At 39.5% G+C, this 25238-nt stretch overlaps 1 protein-coding gene across 2 annotated transcripts in view; it reads left to right on the forward strand.

Annotated features, from left to right (window-relative positions):
* The first annotated feature begins 296 nt into the window (after nucleotides 1-296).
* The window catches only part of ncoa1 (nuclear receptor coactivator 1), a 49126-nt gene continuing 24184 nt past the window's right edge, over nucleotides 297-25238 (forward strand). For both annotated transcript variants that reach the window (XM_053646552.1, XM_053646559.1), the window contains exons 1-3: nucleotides 297-730; nucleotides 6628-6804; nucleotides 15410-15518. In XM_053646552.1, the coding sequence (XP_053502527.1) occupies nucleotides 15430-15518 (89 nt within the window). In that variant the 5' untranslated portion in view covers nucleotides 297-730; nucleotides 6628-6804; nucleotides 15410-15429. The remainder of the gene's footprint in view (nucleotides 731-6627; nucleotides 6805-15409; nucleotides 15519-25238) is intronic.

Consider the following 25238-nt stretch of genomic DNA (forward strand, 5'->3'; position numbering starts at 1 on the left):
AATGTAACAGAAAGCTAACACTGTTCCGTGATCAGTCACTGTTTTGTCTGTTATTAACGTTCGCTCGTGAATGCACTTCATGGAGGCTCCGGTCCCCTGGTTCTCGTGCACGCGCATCGCCTGGAATCCTACGAGCCGCGGCAACGTGCAAGAACTGCGCGGATGATCAGATCCACAATCCATGTGAGCCGTGGACGTTGAGCGCGCACCATGGGATGTAGATCGGCGCGGGGTGAAGGCATCATGTAGGTGACGTGAGCGGGTTCGCTGTTTGTTTGTGTAGCTTAATGGTGAAAATGGCGGTGCGGAGAGAGAGAGAGAGACCGAGCGTTGTGCGGGTTAAAACACACCAATAAGGCCTCGCTCGGGCTGACAGCGTCCTCACGACTCACGGCGGGGGACGCAGGGAAGTTTCCAGCGCAGGATTTATTCTTCACTTCCGGTTTTTAGTGCAGGACGCGGAGTGAAAATTAGCTGCGTCCTGGATTTCAAATAGCAACTCGGCTAACACTTCGCTAGCTTGGTTAGCATCTTCAACTAGCACACGCAACCTTATTGGCTGAAGCGTGCTCATGCAAAACAAACAAATAAACAAAACTTTCCGTGTTTTGCACGCGCGCGGCGGTGTGTGGGATTAACAGCGCGTGGATTAATACTCAGAACTGTAACGCACTCGGACTCGCGGCTTGTCAAAACATTTGCATTAGAACTGATCTCTCCATCTGAGCAGGTAGGTGTGTGTGTGTGTGTGTGTGTGTGTGTGAGAGAGAGAGAGAGAGCGGGCGAGAATAGTCGGGGTCATATGATGGATTAATTTGCTTTTAGTAAAGACACACACAGAGCAGGCTAGCTAACTGTAGCTTAGCCCACATTCCTGCTGTCACTCCATACACACTGTGTTACATAACACATGCTCCTGCACTAAAGTGTGTATTGACATGTAGCACTGATCGTCTTAAACCGTGTGTGTTTGAATGCGGTTTCAAAACAACATCTAACCAGCAGTTCCAGTTCAGCCAGTATGTCACAGCGGTGTTGTGATTGAGTGACCCGGAAACAGCTATACACACACACACACACACACACACACACACACACACTGAAAATGTATCATGCTGATTGTTCAGATCAGATGAGGGGAAACTTGACATTGATGAGCACCTAGACGATATAGTGATTATAGAGTAGAATAGGAGATAACATTAATATTGACAGATTTGATTTCGGACATGGTGTAAAACGTTCCTGTCCAAGAGCTCAAACCAAGAGTAGATGTTCAGAGCTATTTATTGTTTAAACAATCAATTTAACAGGATGCACCTGAGCATCAGGAAACACCTATCAGTCATTTTGATCATGTGGAGAAATGGGTAGGTTCAAACAAAAGGTGCCATGTGCTAAGTTGTTTAAGATGTCTAGATGTTGAAATGAGGAAATGAAAGCTGAAGTTCTGATCTGTCGTCTCGTATTCATCTTTTGATCTCAAACACAAATATCTTCAGTGTATAGCATAAAGAATAGAATTGGCCTTGCTGTTCCAATACTTTCAGACAGGACTGTGTTTAAAGGTGTACAGGAATCTGTTAGAGCCTTAGAGCTTTCTTTTTCTGAACTTTTCTCCAACAGGACCCATTAGGCCCAAATCGACATTATTTAAAGACTATTTAAAGTTATTAAGCTTTGGATTAAATCCATTCAGGCAACGCTTCATGGATATTATTGGAAACAACTATATATCTGACTAGTAAATAAAAAACAAAAACAAGGATCAGATGGGAAGGGAACTCTCCACTACACATACTTATAAATAACACATCCAAAGAGCATTCCAGTTTGAGAAGCACAGTGTGAACACGCAGCATTACAACCGTACATCAAAAAATCAAACATACACACAAGTGGCATTTAATTATATTATCATATTAAATATATATATTCGGGGAAAGGTGCCTGTAATAAACATGACTGCTCCAATTAGCTGTACACTCGGGGTCTGTGGATACGAGAGTATATTACAGAGCGTATAAGAGCGTATAATTTATGTTATAAATGCAGGACAGAAGTTGTGATGTTCAGCAGATTTCTCAGAGGTGTTTGGGAAAGCTGAACATCTAGCGTAGAGAAACATATGTGTTCATGCTTGCTGTGCCTCTGGTGAGCTGTGTGATGGCCTTTGCACTCCCAACCTGGTGCTACTGTTTATATTGCTTCCAATTTCAAACTGGTCTTTACACACACACACACACACACACACACACACACACACACACACATGTTTTTGTCCTGAATGTCTTAAAAAAATAACCATTTAGATTAGGACTGCACAATTAATTAGATATCGATCACGATTACGATTTTGACTGCCCACGATTAAATGAACATGATCGACTGCGATATTGACGTTTAAAGTTCGTCCCCCACTCATAGAAAACTCCGCTGTTTTCTTCACTCAAATCAAGCGTTTCCTACACTTGGTAATACAGCCAATCACATAGAGCAGCGCAGGGCTGACGTCATTTTGTAGTGCCAAAACCCGGTAACGGAGTTAGCGCTCGAGCTGCCAGTTTCTCTGCGAGCTCCAGCGCTTGCGCGAGGGGAAATCATGACACTAGCTAGCACGATGCTAAATGGCACTACAGAGGTTGTCGAGGACATTAAACGTCATCACGCCGAACAGGAAAAAACTTTGCAGATAAAGTCAGGGCTCTACAGTGTGACCATTTCACTCGCGTTTGCAACTATGAATAAATATTTATTCGCACCGGTGCGAGTGACCTGTTTGGAGTTGTATAATACAATCGGAATAAAAACTACAGGAAGTCCAAAATGCATCTACATCGAGCAACAGTTACTTTCACACTGCTTTTCATTTCAGCAAGTGTGGAAATACTGCAGAGAAGCCATTATGATGACGAATAACGCTGAACATCATCTGCTTCTCTGAACTTCCCAATCTCACAACCGCCATCTTTTATTGATCACGCACTATGTTCCTAAATACTGTCATAATTGACACGCTCAAGTTTTCTCATGCCTACTTGTGTGTTATATTGTGGCACATTAATGCTACCATCTTTTAAAAAAATAAAAAAAACACTAAACTTCAACTGTGCTCCTAAATTTTTTTGTATCTTCTAAAAGAAATTGTCTTGCGTCTCTCCCCCTGTAAACACTGTTATTGCATTTTCTGCATTCGCCTGAATTGGCTGATGGCTGATGGCATTTTTACTTATCCTATATTTTGGGTACAATGTTATTTATATTTTGCTTCTGCAAGATGATGCACTTTAAGGATCAGTCTAATTTGATGCAAAGAATTGTACATTAGCAGGAATGTAGCACAACATGGAGGTGAAAGCAGCGGTCTGTTTATTTAAAATGTGAAAGTACAATAAAAATATGTTGTCACTAAAATCAATGAATAATCGTGATAAATAATCGAGATCTCAATATTGATCAAAATAATCGGGATTATCATTTTGTCCATAATCGTGCAGCCCTACTTTAGATGTTTTGTCTTAGTTTACTGATTGTAGGAATTATGCGACATTAGCCATTTGATACAAGCTACCTTAAAATGTATCGTATGTCTTTCATTTATTGTCAGATTAATCTTTCATTATTAAAACTAATAATAGTCATTACACAGATATATTACGAGATAACTTCTTAATAGAGATGCACCGATACTAAATTTCTCAGCCGATACCAATAAGCGATTATTCAGAGTGATATCGGCCGATACCGATAGTTCTGCCTTTTATGCCTTCTTTTAAATGAACAATAATTAATTCCACAATTCTGAAAGAAATGCAAATAAAAACTTTATTCTCTCCATTTCAAGTTATTTCACAGTAACTGGTCTCATAAACAGAAAACACATTACTCAAAATTTTTTTCGTAGTTTACACGTTGTAATTACGAGTTCTACGACTACGTGAACACCATTTACAAGTTGGAATCTCACTATCACGGTAATTACGACATGGTGTGAACGCAGCATTAGTGGCAACAATTTGGGGAAGAACCTTGAGGTTCCTAGAGGAATCTTATAGAAATTGTTCCACAATACGGTAGAAATTCTGATTAGAATCCTGTACAAGTTTCTTATTCGAATCCTTGGGGTCATATGGGTGTGATGGTCAGGGGTGCACATACTTTTTGGCCATTTTCAATTTGTAATGAAAAATACTATTAAAAAAAAAGTGCTCGCTTCTATATACAGTTGGTATTTGTGCTTCAGTGGTGGATTTGTTCCTAGTTAACTTTGATAATGTATTACCTAAGGATAAATGATTGTTTATTATCTTGTATTAGGGTGGAGAGATGTTGATGTAGGGTTAGGGTTAAGAACCTTTCTTTAGAAGTTAAGAAGGCTCTGCATCTGTGCAGAATACCTCCAGTTTAGTCCATTTCAGATGGTGTGAGTGTAATCATTATTCCAAAGAGCTGTTTTTTTTTTTATATGTAATTATTTATAAGTGGGGCTACATTATCTACAGCACTAGTGACCAACTCTGTTCCTGGAGATCTTCCTTCCTGAAGACTTAATGGTCCAACCATAATGGTGCACACCTGACCATCTAATCACTGCCTTTAGTTTTGATCAGCTAAAACAAGTGTTAGATTTTGGTTGGAGATGAAACCCACAGGAAGGTGGATCTGTAGGAAGAGGGTTTGTGACCACTGGTTTAGAGTGTAACAGTCAGTAGTTTACATGGACAACAATAATCCGATATTAAGACGATACTCTGATTAAGAAACTATCATGTAAACAGCGGTTACTGATTACCTTAATCCGACTAAAGTCATACTCAAAGTAAACACAAATCTAATTAAGACGTGGAATATTCCTGTTTTAGTCGCATTATCGACATGTATCACAGACATGTACACACCTTAATCTCACTGTTAACATCGTGTGGGAGTTTTCACTGTATTTTCCAACAGGACATGTACACACACGGCAGTGCTCATCCGTTTCACGGCAAACAAGAGAGCACGGCTGCGTCCAAAACCGCGTACTTACCTACTATATTGTAGCCAAAATACATGTATTTCTGTATGTAAGTATGTTTTTGGACGCAGCCCACGGCTTCAAGCGGTCGTCTATTTGCACGTACAGCATGACAAATAATTAACTGCACTTGAAGCTTTCGTAAAATTAAAACCAAAACTGTATACGGTACCATAACGAAGATGAACTGTATGTCAATACGTGAAATTCTGGAGGGAACGTCGGACGGTGTGGTGTGGGGACGTAATGACGTGTGCCGTTAATCAATCTATGTTCTATAACATGTAAAACAGGAACATGAAAGGGATATTCTAAAAGCGACTCATGTAAATACCTTAATCTCAATATTGTCTTATTCAGAATAAAGTCAATAATTAGATTACTGCTGTCCATGTAAACATAGTCAGTGATGTGTTTTGTTTTACGGTTGTTTGATATCCATGAGAGCATTTTTGTGATTTTAAGGGTGCCAATATTAGTGGAGGGCATTGTGTAGATATAAAGGACAATTTCTTCCTGAAAAACAGTAGCCAAAGTCCCACTTTTCCCTTTTGAATTTAGATACATTTTAGATGCTCCATCATATCATCATCAAAACAGAAGAGTGTGAGCAAAGTTTTAATCTGTTTAAATGACCTGATAAATTATAAAGACACTAATAACAATAATAATAGACAGTAATAACAAGAATTCGAGTCAACAGAATGGACTGCATTAATGGCATGCACATCCCTTTTTCGTCCCCTGACGGATGGATCAATTCTGTCATGTGACACATTTTTTTGTGTGAATGCCATTTTTCTTGACAAATACTGTTTCCAGACTATTTGAACTATCGACATAGAATTTATGCGCCATGGTTAAATGAAAAAAGATTATGTCCATAATTTGCTAACAGTAAACATGATCAGCTGTAACAGTAAACATTTCAATGTGCATTGTTCTTTTTTATGTAAAAAAAAATCCTTGGATGGAAATGTAGCTATTGATGCGGCTCGTGTCATTTTTGCATTTTTTGCATTTTTCACATTTGGGGGTATAAATTGACTTCTGACTGCAGATGAGATGCAAAAGGGCACCATATTTCACTTTACGAAAGGCTGTAGTTTAAAGAACTACAGTGTATATGGTAGAAATGATCAAAATTTAACCATCCGGAGGGTTTTCCCAGGCCGCCACACCAAATCCTGTATTTTTAAAACTCATGCTCAGTAATCTGTGTGAAGTTTTCCCCATTTGGCCCAGCGTGACTCTCAATGGGTATGATTTGTTTTACAATATCCAGTAATATTATCATTTTCATTACAGTACAGTAAATAGAAATAAACATAAACAGATAAACTCCCTTCACATGCCTGGGCCAGCCGGTGTTTATCAAGCCTCTGTATGTGCACAGATGATGAGAATTATTTAGTACATTTATTACTATTCGGGTAAATATAATCTAATCACGATCTAATCACAAATTGTTTGGACCCAAACAGATCACTGTACTTAAGGAGAGTATATATAAAAATATATTCATTAACATTCTAATGCTTGTTTATCCCTCGCCGTTTCATTCAGCGCAATTTCAAACAGTATAAAACCTTTCTTTGTTTCTTTGGCAGGTTGTGTTCAGTGTGCCATTGTTTTCTGCCGGCTGCAGTGGGATGGTGCTGCATGACAGCGAGGGCATGGCACTGTAGCCCCCTCTGCTCCACATCTCTGTTCGTCTGTCACCATCACACAAGGCCAGTGCCAGTGCCGTGGACCACAGAGAACACTCTCTTTCCCTCTATGAGCACGTAAGTTAACACTATCAGGCTACGATACAACATCTCCTCCTATTGTGTACAGTTCTCAGTCTCAACTGGATCAAACGCTATAGATGTACTAAGTAACGGCATATCTACTGATGATGTTTTCAGATGTCTGTATTGTGCTTGTTGAAGATCGTACACTGTAGAGATGCATAAAGAAGCGTTGAGATGTGTAAAGAAGCATAGACATGCTTAAAAAAAAGGTCAGACGCGTGTAAAGATGCGCAGAGACGCATAAAGATGAGCAGAGATGCTTAAACAAAGGGCAACGGATGTGTAAAGAAGTGCGGAGATGCTCAGAGAAGTGCGGAGGTGCGTAAAGAAGCGCAGAAGAGATGCGGAAAATGCGCAGAGATGCGTAGAAACACATGGAGATGTGTAAAAAAGGAGCTCAGAGACGCCTGAAGAAGCATAGAGACACGCAGAGACACATAAAGAAGCGCAGAGACGCATAGAGACATGCAGAGACGCATAGAGACGCGCAGAGACACATAAAGAAGCGCAGAGATTCTTAAACAAAGAGCAACAAATGTGTAGAGAAGCACGGAGATGTGTAAAGAAGCATAGAGACGCATGAAGAAGAGCAGAGAAACATGTAAAGAAACATGGAGGCTTGTAGAGATGCGTTAAGAAGAGCAGAGACGCATAAAGAAGAGCAGAGACGCGTAGAGACGTGTAAAGAAGCATGGAGGCTCGTAGAGATGCGTAAAGAAGCATAGACACGTGTAGAGATGCTGAAAAAGTGCAGAGATGCGTAGAAACACTTAGAGATGTGTAAAGAAGCGTAGAGACGCATAAAAATGAAGCGCAGAGAGGCGTAAAGAAGCGCAGAGACATGCAGAAAGCACAATAGTGAGTGCAAGTGAACAGGTATACCTTCATTTTACTCACTGAGACTTTCACTACACACGTTACCTAATTGGTTTCTAGGAATAGCTTCTAGTCTACCTCTAGCTTGCTAGCAGCTAACATTATAAACCTTATTAACTAATCCTTAAACAGCCATATAAATATGGAGTTCTGTAAAATCACAATGATTTAACTTGCCAGACATGCTTGTGTCAAAGTGTTATGTTGTTTGGTAGGTAGCGAATGAATCTATAGACTTGGTTTATACTTATGTGTTAATGTCTAGTTGTGTTGTGATACAGAGATGGGGATTATGGGTAACCGTGACGCATACAGAGACTTTCAGTGAGGATTAATTTGGCTTATAACTGATCACAATCGTGTCACATTCTGTTTATTATTCCTGCAGTGAAACAATGAACTCTCCTTTTTTGTAAATTGTGGTATGGTCCCTGAGAAGCCTTAGAAGCATAAGTCAGCCCTTACAAGTCCCTTTTGAATAAACCTGATTATTAATTACACCATAATGTTGTACACCACAATGTCATGTCAATTATGCAACAACTTTGGTTGTTCAGTCTGGATGTTTTTTGTTTTTTGCACCATTCAGTGTAAACTCAAACCAGCCCATCTGGCACCAACAACCATGGTTAAAGTCACAGAGCTCGCACTTTATTTTCATTCTGATGTTTGATGTGAACATGAAGCTCTTGACCTGTATCTGCGTGATTTGATGTATCGTGCTGCTGCCACATGATTGGCTGCTTAGATAACTGCATAAAACTCAGGTTCAAACTCAGAACTTTAAAACGTAGACAGCGGTTAAAAGGACGTGTCAGAGAAGCGACGTTTCTAGTGGATTGATGTAAATTTAATGAATACATCATGTGCAAATTTTCTATTTAAATAAGGTGGCCTGTATGTAGTACGTATGGAGTTATTAGTGTCAGAAATATGCATACACCATGAAGACACACAGGTGCATTTTTAAAATGTGCATTTCTTTTGTTGAGTCGCTGGGAAACCACCTGAGCGGACACATCCTGGCTGGCTGCCTCTATAGCGCCATGTTAGTGCGGCTCCTCAATCCTTTTCTGGACTACTCGAGACTCCAGACTTTCTCAGGTTCATGTAGATACTAGGGCTGCACGATTATGGCCAACATGATAATCACGATTATTTTGATCAATATTGAGATCATGATTATTTATTGATTTTAGGGACAGCATATTTTTATTGCACTTTCACATTTAAATAAACAGACCTGCTTTCACCTCCATGTTGTGCTACATTCCTGCTAATGTACAAATCTTTGCATCAAATTAGACTGATCCTTAAAATGCATCATCTCGTAGAAGCAAAATATAAATAAAATTGTACCAAAAATATAGGAGAAGTAAAAAATAAAAATTCCATCAACCAAATGAAAATATGCATCAAATATAACAATATGCAACCAAATGAAAACCATTCAGGTGTCTGTAGAAAAGGCAATAACAGTGTTTACAGGGGGAGATACGCAGCCAAATCACTCCATACAACGGTGCAGGGAGGACGTCATTTTGTAACAGGGAACCCGGAAGTTAGCATCACACCGGTTGATGCTCGACAAAAACCCTATAGGATTTTCACATAGGCTTTTGGATTATTGCAAAAAATAAGACCTGTGATCAAAAAGAGTTTACAATACTAACACATTTTGTCCATCAAGATCATTTTCACAAATGAACACAACCTTTATGAAGTTTGAAGCCTAAATACAATCGGCAGAAATAAACAGCTAACCGTACACTATAAACGAACTACACCACGGTCGCTTGACTTCAACGTCACCATCACCAAGCTTCCCACAACTTGATTTAAAACATTTTCCATAATACGGATTTACTCTGTGGATGAATCTTCATCCAGGTTTTTTTGGGGGAACTGTGCACAGCAAACCTGAACCAGTTTATCTGCAAAGTTTTTTCCTGTTCGGCGTGATGACGTTTAATGTCCCCAATGTTTGTAGTCCCATTTAGCAACATGTTAGTGTCATGATTTCCCCTTGCACAAGTGCTGGAGCTCACAGCGTGCTCTTTTAGTGACATTGACTTTGTTTACTATCTACATGTGCATTTGTTATGATTTCTGTCCTGTCTCCGCCCCTGTATTGTCACTGGTTGTTCCCTTATGTGTCATCATTAGTCTCAGCTGTTTTGTGTTCACCCTTAATTACGTTTGACATTTAAACCCCTCGTGTCTCATTGTTCGACGCAAAGGATTCTGTGAGTTTTCCATGTTTGTTTCCATGAGTTTTTGTACATAGTTTCACGTGTCATAGTCTTGATCGTGTTCTCAACCTCGTTGTTGGATTCTTGTTTAGCCTTGTTTATGCCTGTTTGTCGATCACCTGACCTTCTGCTTGTTTTTGACCACGCTGTTGTCTCACGTTTTGGATTTGTCTGCATCTCTTCAATAAAGGTCTTATCTGCACTTGCATCCTTGTCCTAAATCCTCATTATGTGACAGTTAGCAACCGCCTTTTTCAATACACGTAAAAGGTTTTTTTAAAAAAAAATTATAAGTGGGGTTTTACTGGCATATTTTATGTCATAGAATAAAAAGTGAAAATATTTTGAGCGTGTGTTCACCACAGACCTTATTTCAGGCTTTTAACCAAAATCCCATTCAAAAAACCCATTGACACTGGGATGGAACCGGAAGGGCTCAAATGTTAACTCGTTTCCGGGTTTTGGCATTACAAAATGACGTCATCCCTGTGCCACTCTTTGGTGATTGGCAGTAAGTTTAGGACGCACTTGATTTGAGATGCAGCTGAGTTTTCTATGAGCGGAGGACGGACTTTAAACGTCAAAATCATAATCGAGATTGATATTCGATTAATTGTGCAGCCATAGTAAATACCATCAGAGCCCATGTCCTTTGTGTTCTATTCAGTATTATATAGCAGCATTGTTGCTCAGCTTGATGTTTACTGTGCTCTCAGGTACACCCTTTGCTGACATTGCTGAAATTCCTCCTTGTCAGAGTGCTGAATTCATATTGTGGTTAAATACGACTGGAATTCATGCCAAGGCAGATCACATGATGTTACAGTACTTTGAAAGATTTCAACTCCAGCACAGTTTCCCAGTTTTATTCAAAGATATCCAAATATCCTTTATAGAATTCAGTGTTATGTAGTTACAGAGGGTTTGGAAAGTATTCAGACCCTTTCACTTTTTTTTTTTACACAATTTATTAAAAGTCAAAATCTGGAATATCTCATTTAGATAAGTATTCACACACTTGGTTAAGGCACCCCAGATGAAAACTCAAGTTAATCCTGTTTGCTCTGATTATCCAGAGAACTTGCCTGGAGTCCACCTGGGGCAAATTCAACTGATTGGACATTATTTAGAAACACACACACACATTTGTGTGTATAATGTCTCACAATTCAAAGTGCATGTCAGACCAAAAAACAAGCCATGAAGTCCAAGGAACTCTCTGTACACCTCTGGGTGAGGATGTAAAACCATTTCTAAAGCTTTAAGGAGCACAGTGGCGACCATCATTGAGAAATGAAAGAACCACCAGGACTCTTCCTAGAGTAGCTGTCCAGCCAAACTAGGTTAGAAGGGCCTTGGTCACCTTGGAGGTGAGTCCTTGAGTCTTCTGTTCTCCTGGAGTGTTAATATCAGTATTCAAACAGGAAGTATTTGAGAGCTGAAGTTGAGTGTTGGAATGTCCCTGGTAGAAAACCATTAGGAAGAATTTATATTTAAATAAGTTGGGGACTGGCTCTGGATAGAATGCTTGTGAACTACTTGAGGAATACTTCCCAACCAACAAGTCCGAGGCTGCAGTCTCTTCTAAGGACTGCTATCTTCCATTCAAGGCTTTCAGGCCTAACGTAAGATAGGTACTAGCAGCATTTTAACCATTTGTCCTGTCTTTATCTTCTTTGTGGCTTATCACTGGGTGTTTTTGTTGGGGGTTTTTTTGCAGGTTGGAAATTCTGAGTAAAAAGTATTTCACAAGAGGTTCTGACTGACCAGGACACTACTTTAATGTCATGCAGACTGTGTGAATTATTAGGGATTAAGTTGATATGTACCAGCATTACAAGAAATGCTTAAAAACATTATTCTTAACTCCTTGCATGATGACACTCAAAATTAGCTCGCACCCCTGTGTGCATCTCAGTCCACTCTGTTCCCCTGTTGTGAGTTACTTAGTTACCCAGTTGCAAGTCGCACAAATCTCTTAGAGCACCACGTTGAGACTTGGTGTGGTGATTATGCACAGATACACAGCAATCCCAAAGACGAGTCCAACCAGGCAGGTTGGAGTAGAAGGTATCTGGGCTTCCGCTTGAGCCGTTGGGTGGCGCGTCCTCAAATTGATAAGATGCCAGCGAGTGTAGTGTGCCCGAGACTCAAGACCAAAAACTAGTCCGTACAGGATTTGAGTTTTTTTGTGATTGTTGTGGCCAACAGTGCTCGATTTTGCTGCGACTTTTTTCAAAATGTGCGATGCAACGTGCAGAGTTTTTTGTGCTACTTGATTTGGCGAAATCTCAATCGCACGAAATAGTTCTGCACGGTCTTTCGCAGTGATGTTTGTAGGTACATGAGACTTTTTAGCTGTACTCATGTTCGATGCACGTGAATCGAAGAGGACTGATTGCGTGTTGTGATGACGTCACATCTTGAGCCCAATCTGCAGACAATCTGCTGTAATTCATATCAATCAAGAAAACAAAAACAAAACAAAAAAGTTTACACACCCCAGGCTACACCAAGATAAACCGTGTCGGATCTTTTCCCACGATTTTATCACAAATTTAACAGGGGTGTGTAAACTTTTTTATCTTCACTGTATCTAATCAAATATGACATAAAATCATATCATCCTTCACACTGAGAACAAGTTGGCGGAGGAATTTTAAATCGAACGTGTCTTTTTCAGTTGAAGAAAAAAATCTTTGTTGTTGCTCTGACTTTTTATGCCGTTTGATGAAATAGTGGTTGAAAGTTGTTTGTAAAGTTGGATTTGTTTACATGGAGGTGTGATTAGGAGTAAGCAGGTAGGTTATTGTAGTATTTCTGGAGGAGCAGTATGAGTTTTCTCTCTGGGAAGCAGTGAGCTCGGCTTCCCTCTGAGCAAATGGTTCCAGCAGGGAAGGGGTGGGAGACGGCTCGAGCATGGCATTCGTCTGTTTTGAAACTCACTCTCTCTATGTCACCACCCCCTCCTCCTCCTCCTCCCTTTCTGCTGCTACTTTTCCGCTCTCTGAGCCTCCACGAGGGCCTCTTTTGATGTAAGGCCGTAACTCGTATTTCCCGACCTCCGTTTGCTCAGAATTCCTGCTCAGGAACTCTAGACTGTCTCCTCAACCCTGAGTTCAGCAAGTGACATCTCACCAGCATGGCTGCGCAGTAAACACGGTAGAGAGTGTAAACAGTCTTGCTCATGTCTCTCATTCTCCTTGTGTATGAGATGATTAGGATAGAATTTGCTCTACAGGATTGAGAGACCCATCTCTCTCTCTCTCTCTCTCTCTCTCTCTCTCTCTCTCTCTCTCACTCTCTCTGCCCACGCTGCCAAAATGATTCATTAACCAGAGCTCGCCTTCCTTTCCCTGAGCTCAGCTTCCTAACACCATCTCAGGTGCACAAGTCTCAGGTCCCCCCCCCCCCTTCCTTCCGTCTGTTTTTTTTTGCAGGGGAAGAGTGAGTTCTCCAGAGTGCAGGTATCTGTTTATGACTAGATGTGTTCCAGTTTAACACTGATTCATGTTGTGATATGATATTCAAATACTATTGTGAACCGTTGAAGATGAAACCTCCTGTGTAGAGGATGGGTTTGTTTTGGTGTTTGGAGAAGTTAGTGATTTTTAGCAGAATTATATTAAGAGTGCGATTTTATTTGAGCGCGGAGTTTCTGAGCCGGGGGCGTCATAAAGAAAACATAGTGGAATCAATGGATGCAACGTCTGTTAAATTTGCTTAAATTGAATGTTTCCTCGTCTCATAAGGTGATTTCAGTTATGTGTTTGGTTTATGCAGCAAGTTATTGTCAGGCTTTTTATTTACAATAAAACAAGCTGATTTCCAGCACAGAATACAATAACGTTGTACATTCACGATGTAAATGATAAAGTTTACAGTGGCTTCATAAGTTGATTAAAAACATAAAAAAGCAAAACACAGCTGATGCACATTCTTTGTTCTTCATTTTCTACAAGTAGAGTTAAAAAAAACCTTGCAGTATTTTTTTTTTAAAAGCTATTTAAGAGAAGATACACCGCCATCTTGCTCCGACCAAAATGACCTGAACGCACCTGACGTTGTAGTTACGACTTCCGAACTCATAAATACGAACTACCAGGGAGGACTTGAACACGGAAAGAATTTTTTCTTATGACACACCTTCCAGCTTTTCTAAGGAGACATTTTAGTGTTTTAGACACTAAAAGCAGTTAAACCTCCATGATCCCTGTCCATGATCACCTGGGTTCAGTGTAAACTGAACTTTCCCTTTGTTTTCATGTCGGACCATTTTCTTTTCACCTCACTTAATTCATACACCTTTATCTGTAATTTGTTTCCAGATTTTGGCTTTTTCACATGCTGTTATGCTGCACAAAATTTTACTGGCGTGACATGAGTCAAAAAAACGTTCACTTCTGACTGAGAAGTTCTTTTTCTTTTGCTGCTTTTTCCTCATTTTTATGCTTACAGCTCTATGAAAGTGCAAAGTGTTTATCCACACGATGCACACGCGTCCAAAGAAAAACTGCACATTCTGCAAAAGAATTTGTAATTCAGTTTGCTTTATGAAAACATTTACACACAAGTTTACTAAAAGATTAATTAATGAGGGTTGTTCTAAACATTATAAAAATTGATAGGCATTTTCAGGCATCTTTACATAAAGGCATGTAAACATAATTTAAAAAAAGGTTCTGCAGCACAAAGGGAAGGTTTTTTTTTAGCACCTCAGACGTTTCTTTGACAGTACGTCCACTCCTTAGCACCTCTTCAGCCTCATAGAAGGAAATCCATCTAGCTCTCAACCATCAGTTTCTTGTGGTTCAGCTGATTTATGAAGAGGAAACCTGCTCCCATTTAACACAAGCATTCCTTTCTGGATATCTGTCAGTGAGAACTCTATAGACTTTCAGAACAGCAATCAGAGCCTCATATGTACGCTACCACATATGGATGAGGCAGGATAAGTTTGAAAAAGGGAATAGGCTGTTCTCGCTTTTAATGGAATGTCCCAGCTCCTCCTAGCCCATTTTGTGTATCAGTGGAGAATGTAACCCACCAATTACCTTCCAGTGCTGCACAGATGGTGTGCTTCTTCTCTGGTTCTTCATTAACATGTAGTGCTCACAAATTAGCATGATGAGGACAGATTCCACAAGCATGGGTTGGAAGCATTCGTGGCTGGACAGCGCCATGGATCAGATCAGAGTGGCTTTTTGTTAGTGATTCATGCTGTGTGTTGCATGTAGTCATCTGATTTCAGTGCTCTCACCTTCCTCTGTTTTATAAGCAAAAAATAAAACCCAACAACATGACCTTTTATTATGCATCCTGATTTGGCTGGATGATTATTTTTCTGTTGTGCAATTTGTTTTTTGATTCATAGCTACACTGGTCTCCTACCCTCAGCTTATGTAAATAAGCTGCTGTTGATTTGTTGATTGTTTATTTGATCAACTGAACAGTTTTCTCTCCTACAGCTTTGCGTAATAAGCTCAAAATGAGTGCCTCTGGAGAGAGTGCCCTTGACCCTGTCACCCCGGAGTCACGCAAAAGGAAAGGATCTCCTTGCGACACCTCTGGTCCGAGGTAAGTCTGAATGACCTGATCAAGTCAAGTGACTTTTATTGTCATTTCAACCATATACAGCTGATACAGTACACAGTGAAACAAAACAAGGTTCCTCTAGGACCACATTGTTTCGTTTCGTTGTTTCATGATTTACGTGATTATGTGTAGAGGTCGACTGATGATTGACGGTTTTGCTGATAAATCTTCACTGTTTACCGATTGCTGGAACTATCGGCCATTGGCAAAAATCCACACGGATTTAATATTTTATTAATATTTATATATTTATTTAATTAAACAAATCGGCAGGTAGGTACTGCCCAACTTAATTATCGGTAAAATCCACTATTTTTCCACCTTTAGTTATGTGAAATGTTACTGTAATTCTCCATTTTAAAATCTGAGAGTACAGAAAACAGACACTCGTTTTAGCATCAGAAACAGCAGTGATTGATCCATTATACTGTACTAAGCCTAGCTAGTGTTTAAAACATACAGTGATGCACAAAAACAATAGTCAAGCTACAGTACAGGTTGTATAGTCCAGGACTGTCATGGAGCTCTACTATGAGTACAATTAATGAAAGAAAGCTAATGAATGAGTGATGTGTTTTACCTCAGCACCTGAGACTGCCAGTGGTGTTGAGATCAACTAACACTGCTCATCACTGACTCCTTCCTGTGTTGTGTACTAGATCTGTCCAAATGACTGAAAATCTGCATTTTCAGTCCAAAACAAGATTTGGCCAAGAATGAATATTTCTGTTCAGTCTCCAGATTAAATGTGATGTGAAGGCAGTGCATTTTAACTATAGATGTGTTGAAGTAATGTGCAGTAATTTATTTGTTTAAGGTGATTCAGTACATGAATTAATGTAATTTCAGTAGTATGAAATCAGTATTGTATTAGGAGACCAACTAATCAATAATGAGATTTGTTGACGATTTTCATAATCGATTATTATTGATTTTATCGATTAGTTGTTGCTGCTCTAATAGTATCTTTTTCCAATGTTGTCTTTGAATGAACTTTCTTCACAGGGTGTCTGGGTTCAGTCTTAGAGACAGGGTGATGAGCTTGGACATAGGCCTGTCACGATAACTACTTTTGTTGGACGATGTATTGTCCCAGAAATAATTGCCATAAATGATATTATTGTCATTTTAAGACCATTTTATGCCACTGGTATAACGTTAATATAATAGATTAGCTTTTGTCTTCTGACGAAAATATCCTTTGCAGGGCTCTACAGTGCGACCATTTCACTCGCATTTGCGACTGAAAAGTACTTTGTGCGACTGTGAAAAAATATTTAGTCGCACCGGTGTGAGTGACCTGTTCATAGTTGTATAATACAATCTGAATAAAAACTAAAACTCCAAAATGCATCTACACCGCGCAACAGTTACTTTCACACTGCTTTTCATCTCCTCAGCCAATCGAACAAGTGTTTAAATACTGCAAAGAAGCCATTATGATGAAAAGAGTAACTCTGTACATAATCTGCTTCTCTCAAACCGCCATCTTTTATTGATCCCACAAAATGACCTGCACCTGCGACCTGCTTGTGTAGAGACAGCGGTAAATTAATAATAATGTTAACGCTACAAGGTGGGTTTAATTCAAACTTCTTTATTAAACAATTCCTCACCAGTCATAATCAAGAGTAGCAACTGTTAGGTCTGTAAACTAACCAGTACACTGCTGCTCTCCATTCAATAACTCTAATAGCGCATTCACTTTATTTAAACTCACGGTTGCCAGATATCACCAGAAAAGTCAACTCCAGGTTCCATGTTTTGATTTAATCCCTTAAAATAACACACTATTATTAGTAGACAGGGCAACACTGTACTGGGGAAACCCATCTAAAAGGAACAACTGATAAACAGAAAACTAATAAAATGTAAAGACAGAAAATGTGCTTAGTTTTAAATAAATCATTTAATATAAAAAATAGATATTAGAATAACTTCATAAAATATAAATAAAATGAGAAATTAAATAATGTTTAATTACTATGGGTTGTATTTTATATCAATTTGACATTAAGCTTAGTTCGCTATCTCCTTAGAAAGCTATTAGCCTTTTTCCTAATATGGATCATGCTTGTGTTAATCTACTTTTAATTAGGACTCTTTATTGTTTAAAATACTTAAATATACTTAAATAAAATACTAAATATTTTATGCTTGTTTATTTATCAATTAACCAACAGTATTTCTCATTGCTATTATTGACCATGAGCAGAGAGCTTACATTTAACTGCTTATGAAAGACCTCCTGATTAAAGCTTAAACAAAAAGAGATTGGTATCTGAATCGGTATCAGTCGTAAAAATCCTGATCGGTGCATCCCTAATGAACACCATTACACTAAAGCGCTTTGCATCTTATGGGTAAATGAACTCACCCAATCACATCCTATATGAGATTATTCAGATATATACACAATATACGCAGAGCGGTTCAAGAACTGACTCCAGCCCAGAACCATGACAGTGGAAAATGTCTAATAGTGTAGCTTTAAATATATTTACATTTACATTTATTCACTTAGCAGATGCTTTTATCCAAAGCGACTTACAAATGAGAAAAATACAAGCAAAGTGATATATCAAGCAGAGAACAATACAAGTAGTGCTACCATACAAGATCCATTAATTGAGTTCCAGAAGAAGCAAAGTGCACAGAGTAGAGGTGTAAGTGAAATAATTTTTTTTTTTTTTTTATGGGTTGGTTAGGAGTTCACGGAAGAGGTGGGTCTTTAGCTGTTTTTTGAAGATGGTGAGAGATTCTGCGGTCCAGATTGAGGTTGGAAGTTCATTCCACCACTGAGGAACAGTTAGTGTGAAGGTTCTGGAAAGGGACCTTGTGCCACGCCGAGTGGGAACTACTAAACGTTGGTCGCTAATCTATCGCAGATTGCGCGAGGGAACATAAGCCTTCAGGAGAGAGTTGAGGTAGGAGGGTGCTGCACCAGACAAGGTCTTGTAGGTGAGCATCAAGGCCTTGAATTTGATGCGGGCAGCTACAGGAAGCCAGTGGAGGGAGATGAAGAGGGGTGTGACATGGGTTCTCTTGGGCTGGTTGAAGACGAGGCGCGCTGCAGCATTCTGAATCATCTGAAGGGGTTTGATGGTGCTGGCTGGGAGGCCCGAAAGTAGTGAGTTGCAGTAGTCCAGTTTTGAGATAACAAAAGCCTGGACTAGTATCTGTGTAGCCTGTTCGGTGAGGTAGGGTGGGATTTTCTTGATGTTGTACAGGATGAACCTACAGGACCGTGCAGTTGTTGAGATGTGGTCTGTAAATGTCAAGCTGTCATCAAGAATATTGTCGTCAATATTTAAGAGAAGCAGACTTCAAAGACTGAACATTGAGGTTTATTGTATTTGTTTACAAAGTGGAACAGGTTAACGGTTGTTGTTTTTTTGCATACAGCCTGTAAAATTAACTGAAAATATTAAATGTAGTTTATCAGAAGGTAAATTAATTGGTCATGGCTCACACTATGTTCCTAAATTCTGTCATAATTGACAAGCTCAAGTTTTCTCAAGCCTTCTTGTGTTATATTGTGGCACGTTAAAGTTTCCATCTCTTAAAAAACAAAAAAAACAAACTAAACTTCAACCGTGCTCCTAAATTTTTGACTTGTGCTCCTAAATTTTTGTAATTAGGAGCACAAGTGCTTCTAAAAGAAATTGTTACTGTAGAGCCCTGCTTTACGTTTAGTCAGTAATTTGTCTTGTCATATTAATTAATTTTAGTCACTTTTACTCTGACTAAAATGGAATTATATGAATATTAGTCAACAACATTTTAGTTGACAAGAAAATGCAAAGATTAACCCAGATATTCCCACCTTTTTATATATTAACTTGTATCAACAAAAACACTGGCCTTGTTATGAAAACCTGAAATAATAACATTACAATGAGACGCTACTGTAATATGATCCTGTGAATTCTTTATGCTTTAGTTATTCATTGTCCGTGTTAGGAGGTGGCTAGGGAGAGGGAGGTCTGGGCATTTCTGCTTAGACTGCTGCCCTTGTGACCTGGACCTGGATAAGTGGAAGAGGATGGATGGATGAATGGAAGTTTGGAGAGCTTTAAGTGTTTTCTATGAAAGTGTTAGAGGGAAGAACATGAATAACAATGTGTTTATAGTAGCTTATTTGGTAGTATAAGATGGAGTTTGTGGAATTTGTGGTAATTACCAGAGAAGGTGTGATGTGTGAGTAGATGTGGTAGGTCTGGGTGAGTGATAGTTTCTCCTGAACAAGGCCTTGGTGGAGCTGATGTAACCTCCTGTTTCTACAGCAACCCCACGCAGCACCTGATCCACAAAATGTGCCTGTGTGCAACCTTGGCAATGCACTGACCTACTTTCTTCGCTCTCCACACACACACACACACACACACACTCTCTCTCATAAGTAGTGAGTCATCCATATTCCATATGTACATGTCACCTCAGATAAGCCCTCTCCTTGGTTCTCACATTTAATTTTAGTCGTAAGCACATGTGGAAGAGAAGTACCGTATATACATATGCACGCACGCACACACACACAGGCATTTTCACTGGAATACACAGATTAGCCAACCGAGTAGAGAATGTTAGAGTAAACAGTCCCTGCTGTAACACATCTACCCTACTTTGATTCGTCATTTCCGCTTTGGCTATTGTCTTTTCCTCCTCTGAAATGTTTTATTTTTCTTTTCATTTTCACTTTCACACAGTGGAACACCAGGTACATGTGCAACTGTGGTTGTACGAACACTGGAAAATAGCCAGTGCTGAAAAATATACACGTACATCTTTGTACATTCTGTGTGCATGCATGCCGAGACCTGTAACAAAGATACAGAAAGACCATATGATGATGTATTTGATAGAAATAGCTATCAAATTGTCATTTGGCCATTGTTTCTTCTGGACCTTATTGGGAAGTTCCTGCTAGATCTGTGCTGGTTCCCGAATGACAGGGGACCATAGCGGTTATCCAGTGTTATCCAAAGAACCCCAGTTGTACTGGTATACTAGTATTCTATTTCACCCCTCTGAACCACTGGAGCAGAGAATATCACCAGAACGACATAGGAAGGTGTTTGGAGGTTCAGCCAATCAGCAAGATAATGATGATCATCATTGGATCATTCTGTTTCAGACAGGGGAGCTCCGAGTAAGTGTCTTTCCCCCGTTCATTGATGAACAGTTGATCTGATGACTGACTCACCATCACCTGGTCCAAATAGTACCATAGGTGGGTTAATTGAATGGTGGCAGGTGATAACAGATTTAAGCTTGTGAATTAGCACAGTCACACATAGGGAAATAGAGTAGGTAACACTGCTAGGAGCAGAAAACCTAGCTGCCATTTTGGACACTAGGCAGAAAACATGGGTTCCAACCACAAGGTCAGTCTGGAGTCAACTGGCAACCAGTGCATGGCAACCAGTCACTCCCAGGTTTTTTGTTGAATTGCTTGCAAAAAGACAGTTCTTGGATAGACCTACAGTGTTGTGAAAAAGTATTTACCCCATCCTGATTTCTTCTGTTGTTGTGTCTGTCTCGTACTAAGTAGTTTCAGAAATTAAAACAAAATCTAAGATAAAACAAAGGCAACCTGAGTAAACACAAAAAATACAATTTTTAATTGATAATGTGGACTAGACACAACCAGGCCTGATTACTGCAAACCCTGTTCAATCAAATCAACGCTTAAATAGAACTTTTTCAATAGCATGAAGATGGATTAAAGGTCTTAACTAGTAACACACTATGCCAAAGTTGAAAGAAATTCCAGAAATGATGAGGAAGAAGGTGATTGAAATACATCAAGGGTTACAAAGCAATTTCAAAGGCTCTGGGACTCCAAAGAACCACAGTGAGAGTCATTATCTCCAAATGGAAAATCTCAGCACAGTAGTGAACCTTCCCAGAAGGCTCGACTGAATTTTGCCGAAACACACCTTGATAATCCTGAAACCTTTGGGGAGAATGTTCTGTGGACTGATGAGGGTCCAGTTACATCTGGCGTAAACCGAACACAGAATTCCACAAAAAGAACATCATGTCTGCGGTCAAGCATGGTGGTGGCAGTGTGATGTTGTGGGGATTCTTTGCTGCTTCAGGTCTTCAGTCTGTAAATTGAAACTCAAGCGCAACTGGATTATGTAGCAAGGCAATGATCCAAAGCATTGGAGTAAGTCCTAGTCCTAGAAGTAAGTGAAAGACTGCTCTCCAGTTAACGGAAATGTTTGGTCACAGTTATTGCTGCTAAAGGTGCCACAAACAGATTTTAAGTTTAAGGGGGCATTTAGTCTTTCACATGGATGATAGGTGTTGGATAACTTTTTTTTTTTTTTGGCTTCAATAAAAACAACTGTATTGTGTGTTTTCTCAGGTTGCCTTTCTTTTATGTTGTATTTCATTTGAAGATCTAAAACTATTTAGTATGAGATGTACACAAAAAGGAAGAAACGGCAAATACTTTTTCACAGCACTGTATTTCACCTACTGATAAACCAACACATCTGTGTCACCTCTATGATAGCAAAAGGCTAAAGATACTGCCTTTGCTATCTTTAGCCATTTTTATAATTAACTGATAAAAGTGTAATATTGAGTACATTGTGTAAATTATGGCAGTAAAACTGCCAAGTGCGAAAATAAGGCCACCCTGGAATGAACAGATGCAAACATGGGTTGGTTAGCACAATTTTTGCTTTTAAACCAAATTATAATAGAGAACCAGAAGCTATTTGTAGGCTTTGCAAAAAAACATAAAAGCCTGAGACTCTCAAACTCCCATATCAAAGTACGCCATCCCAGAGAATCTTCGTCTCTCAGACCTAGCGTTGCAGCCATGTTGAGGCTTGAGCCGAGCAGGTGTTATATTTTACAATCCTTGCAATCTCTCTGATTGCCTAAGCTGAACTTTCCTCAGACAGTTAAAAAAAAAAATGATAAAAAGGCACTTCAGGGCCACAAGCATGACTCTTGTTGCTGCTCAGGTAGAACCGGATTTGATAATGTGTCATTTTCACAATGGATCACCACATGCGTCCTGTGCCTCTGTAGTACCACACTGCCACCCATCAAGCTAGAGTGGTGTCTGTGGTAACCCTCTGACAGCAAACTCTGCTCTCTGATGGAGTTTGTTTTGTGAGAAAAGCCTCGCATCTCCAGCGAGTTTGATGGGGTCTTTTATTGACAAGGTCCTAACCCCCAAAACAGGCTCTACTCTAAAGTAGTCATTTCCAAATGAACAAATTTTATGGGCTGAAAAGCATCCCACCAGCTATTGAAACCTGCAACTATATCTCCCTGCAGTTCTTGCCTGATTTCCCACTGAGGCTAAGCAAGGTTGAGCCTGGCCAGTACCTGGATGGGAGACGGCATGGGGAAAACTAAGGTTTCTTCTGGAAGTGGTATTAGTGAGGCCAGCAGGGGGTGCTCACTCTGTGGTCTGTGTGGGGCCCCAGTATAGTGACAGGACACTACACTGTAAAAACAGCACAGTCTTTTGGATGAGACGTTAAACTAAGGTCCTGACTCTCTGTGGTCATTAAAAAACCCAGGACACTTATCATAAAAGAGTAGGGGTATACCCCGGTGTCCTGGCAAAATTCCCCCATTGCCCCTTCTTTATCATGGCTCCTTAATAATCCCCATCTCTGAATTGGCTAAATAACTCTCTCCTCTCCACTAATAGCTCGTGTGTGGTGGGCGTTCTGGTGCACTATGGCTGCTGTCACATCATTCAGGTGGATGCTACACACTAGTGGTAACTAACCTTCCCTCCAGGTCTTCTTTTGATTTACACTTGTCCAGCAACGCGTCATTCGAGACCATCCATAAACTGGCAAGAGTGAGGTTTTAAGTCAGACCTGCAGATTGGAGTGATCATCCGTTAAAGTGATTTCTACTGGCATGATTGTGCTCTTCATACACTGGCAGTGTATTTAAAATTTTTCTAATTATCATCACCTTTAACATTATATGTAAAGTGTTAGATTTGACACTTCATTGTAGGATTATTTCATCTCGTCACACATTTCCTTCTGAGTTTTCTTTCTGCCAATTTTCGGTGGCATCCCTAATAAATATATTAAACTGATGTTAACTTGTCTAACGATAGCCAAGGCGATCAATCTTATTTCATATTAATGACCTCAGCATACTTCATTTACTGTGACGTAAAGCGAGAGTGCATCATGAGTCCATTCGAGAGCATGTGAGATCTTGGGAAGGGGGCAAGGCATCCAGGTGGTGTTCGTTAATATTGGGGAGTTCAAAACACCTGTGCAAATCATTCCAGAGTCATATGATGATTGGCTGATCACCTGTTTCACTGCAGAGAAAAAGACTGCTCTTGTGTATTTTTAGGTGATAACGTGTACTACTCAGAGATCAGATTAAGGATAGTTCACCCAAAAATGTCATCATTCTGTCATCAGTTACTGACCCTCATGTCGTTCCGCTCTTGCGATACAGCGAGACCCGGAAGCGCTGCAATGTTTACAGCAGAAGAAAAAGGACACTGTACACAAACGGAGTCACATAGAACAATCTTTGTAACATCATGTCTGCAGATTTGGACATGGAGGAGGACATTTTTTGTCCGCTCTTGCATCAACACAACACGCATGTGTCATGGTCAGAGATATATGCGGAAGTTAAGATATTTTGTGAATAAAGACTTCATTTTAGTTTTCTTTTTGCACAAATAGAGCATTTGTATCGCTTCATAAAAATGGGATTCAACCACTGGTGTCACATGGATTACTTTTACGATGCCTTTTTGGAGCTTAAAATTTTGGTTACTGGACTTTAAATGGAGGGACAGAAATCTCCCAGGTTTCATTAAAAATGTCTTCATTTGTGTTCTGAAAATGAACGAAAGTCGTACGGGTTTGGAACGAGATGAGGGGGTGTAATTGATGACAGAATTTTCATTTTTGGGTTAACTATCCCTTTAAGGCTGTCCGGCTTGCTTAATATAATATAATGGGAGTAAACATCACTGGCAGTAAAATTGTTATATTTCACATGTCTAATACACATATGACCAGCCAAAAGCACTGTTGTTAGCTGTTACACTCAGAAGATGAGTGCTGTTGGGTCAAGTGTCAGAAAAACAGTGATGAACAGTGAGTGTAAGTGAGGAGTAGTTGGTAGTGGAAACTGGAGGCATGTCTGTAATTCAGGTTCAGACAAGATGCTCCCCGTTTTACACAGAAATGTAGAGCTGGTGGCTCAAAGACCGACTGATGATGGTTGGTCTAATATTTGTGACATTATTTACATTAATGTAAATTATTTACATTAATGTAAATAATGTATGTAAATTAATGTAATGGGGATGGTGTCCCATCCATTGTGTATTCCCACCTCTCACCTGGTGTTCCTGGGATCAGTTCTGGTTCCACCTCGACCCTGACCAGGATAAAGTGCTTTCTGAGTGAATGAATGAGCTGATTATATTATTGTAATATAGATGTTATGTGACTGTAGACAAGCACATTTTTAAGGCAAAATGGTTCTTATAATCGGTACTGAGTATCATTTAAACGTTTTTTTTTTTTAAATATATTTTTTTTAACATCGATACTGCATTGATACTTTTTTTATTTGGTAATTATCATGAAATTTCATTGTGACTTCATTCTGATCAGATTACTTTTGGAACATATACGGTTGGGTTTGAAATTATAAACTTACTTAGAC

The sequence above is a fragment of the Ictalurus furcatus genome, chromosome 2 (assembly GCF_023375685.1).
Source record: "Ictalurus furcatus strain D&B chromosome 2, Billie_1.0, whole genome shotgun sequence".
NCBI lineage: Eukaryota > Metazoa > Chordata > Actinopteri > Siluriformes > Ictaluridae > Ictalurus > Ictalurus furcatus.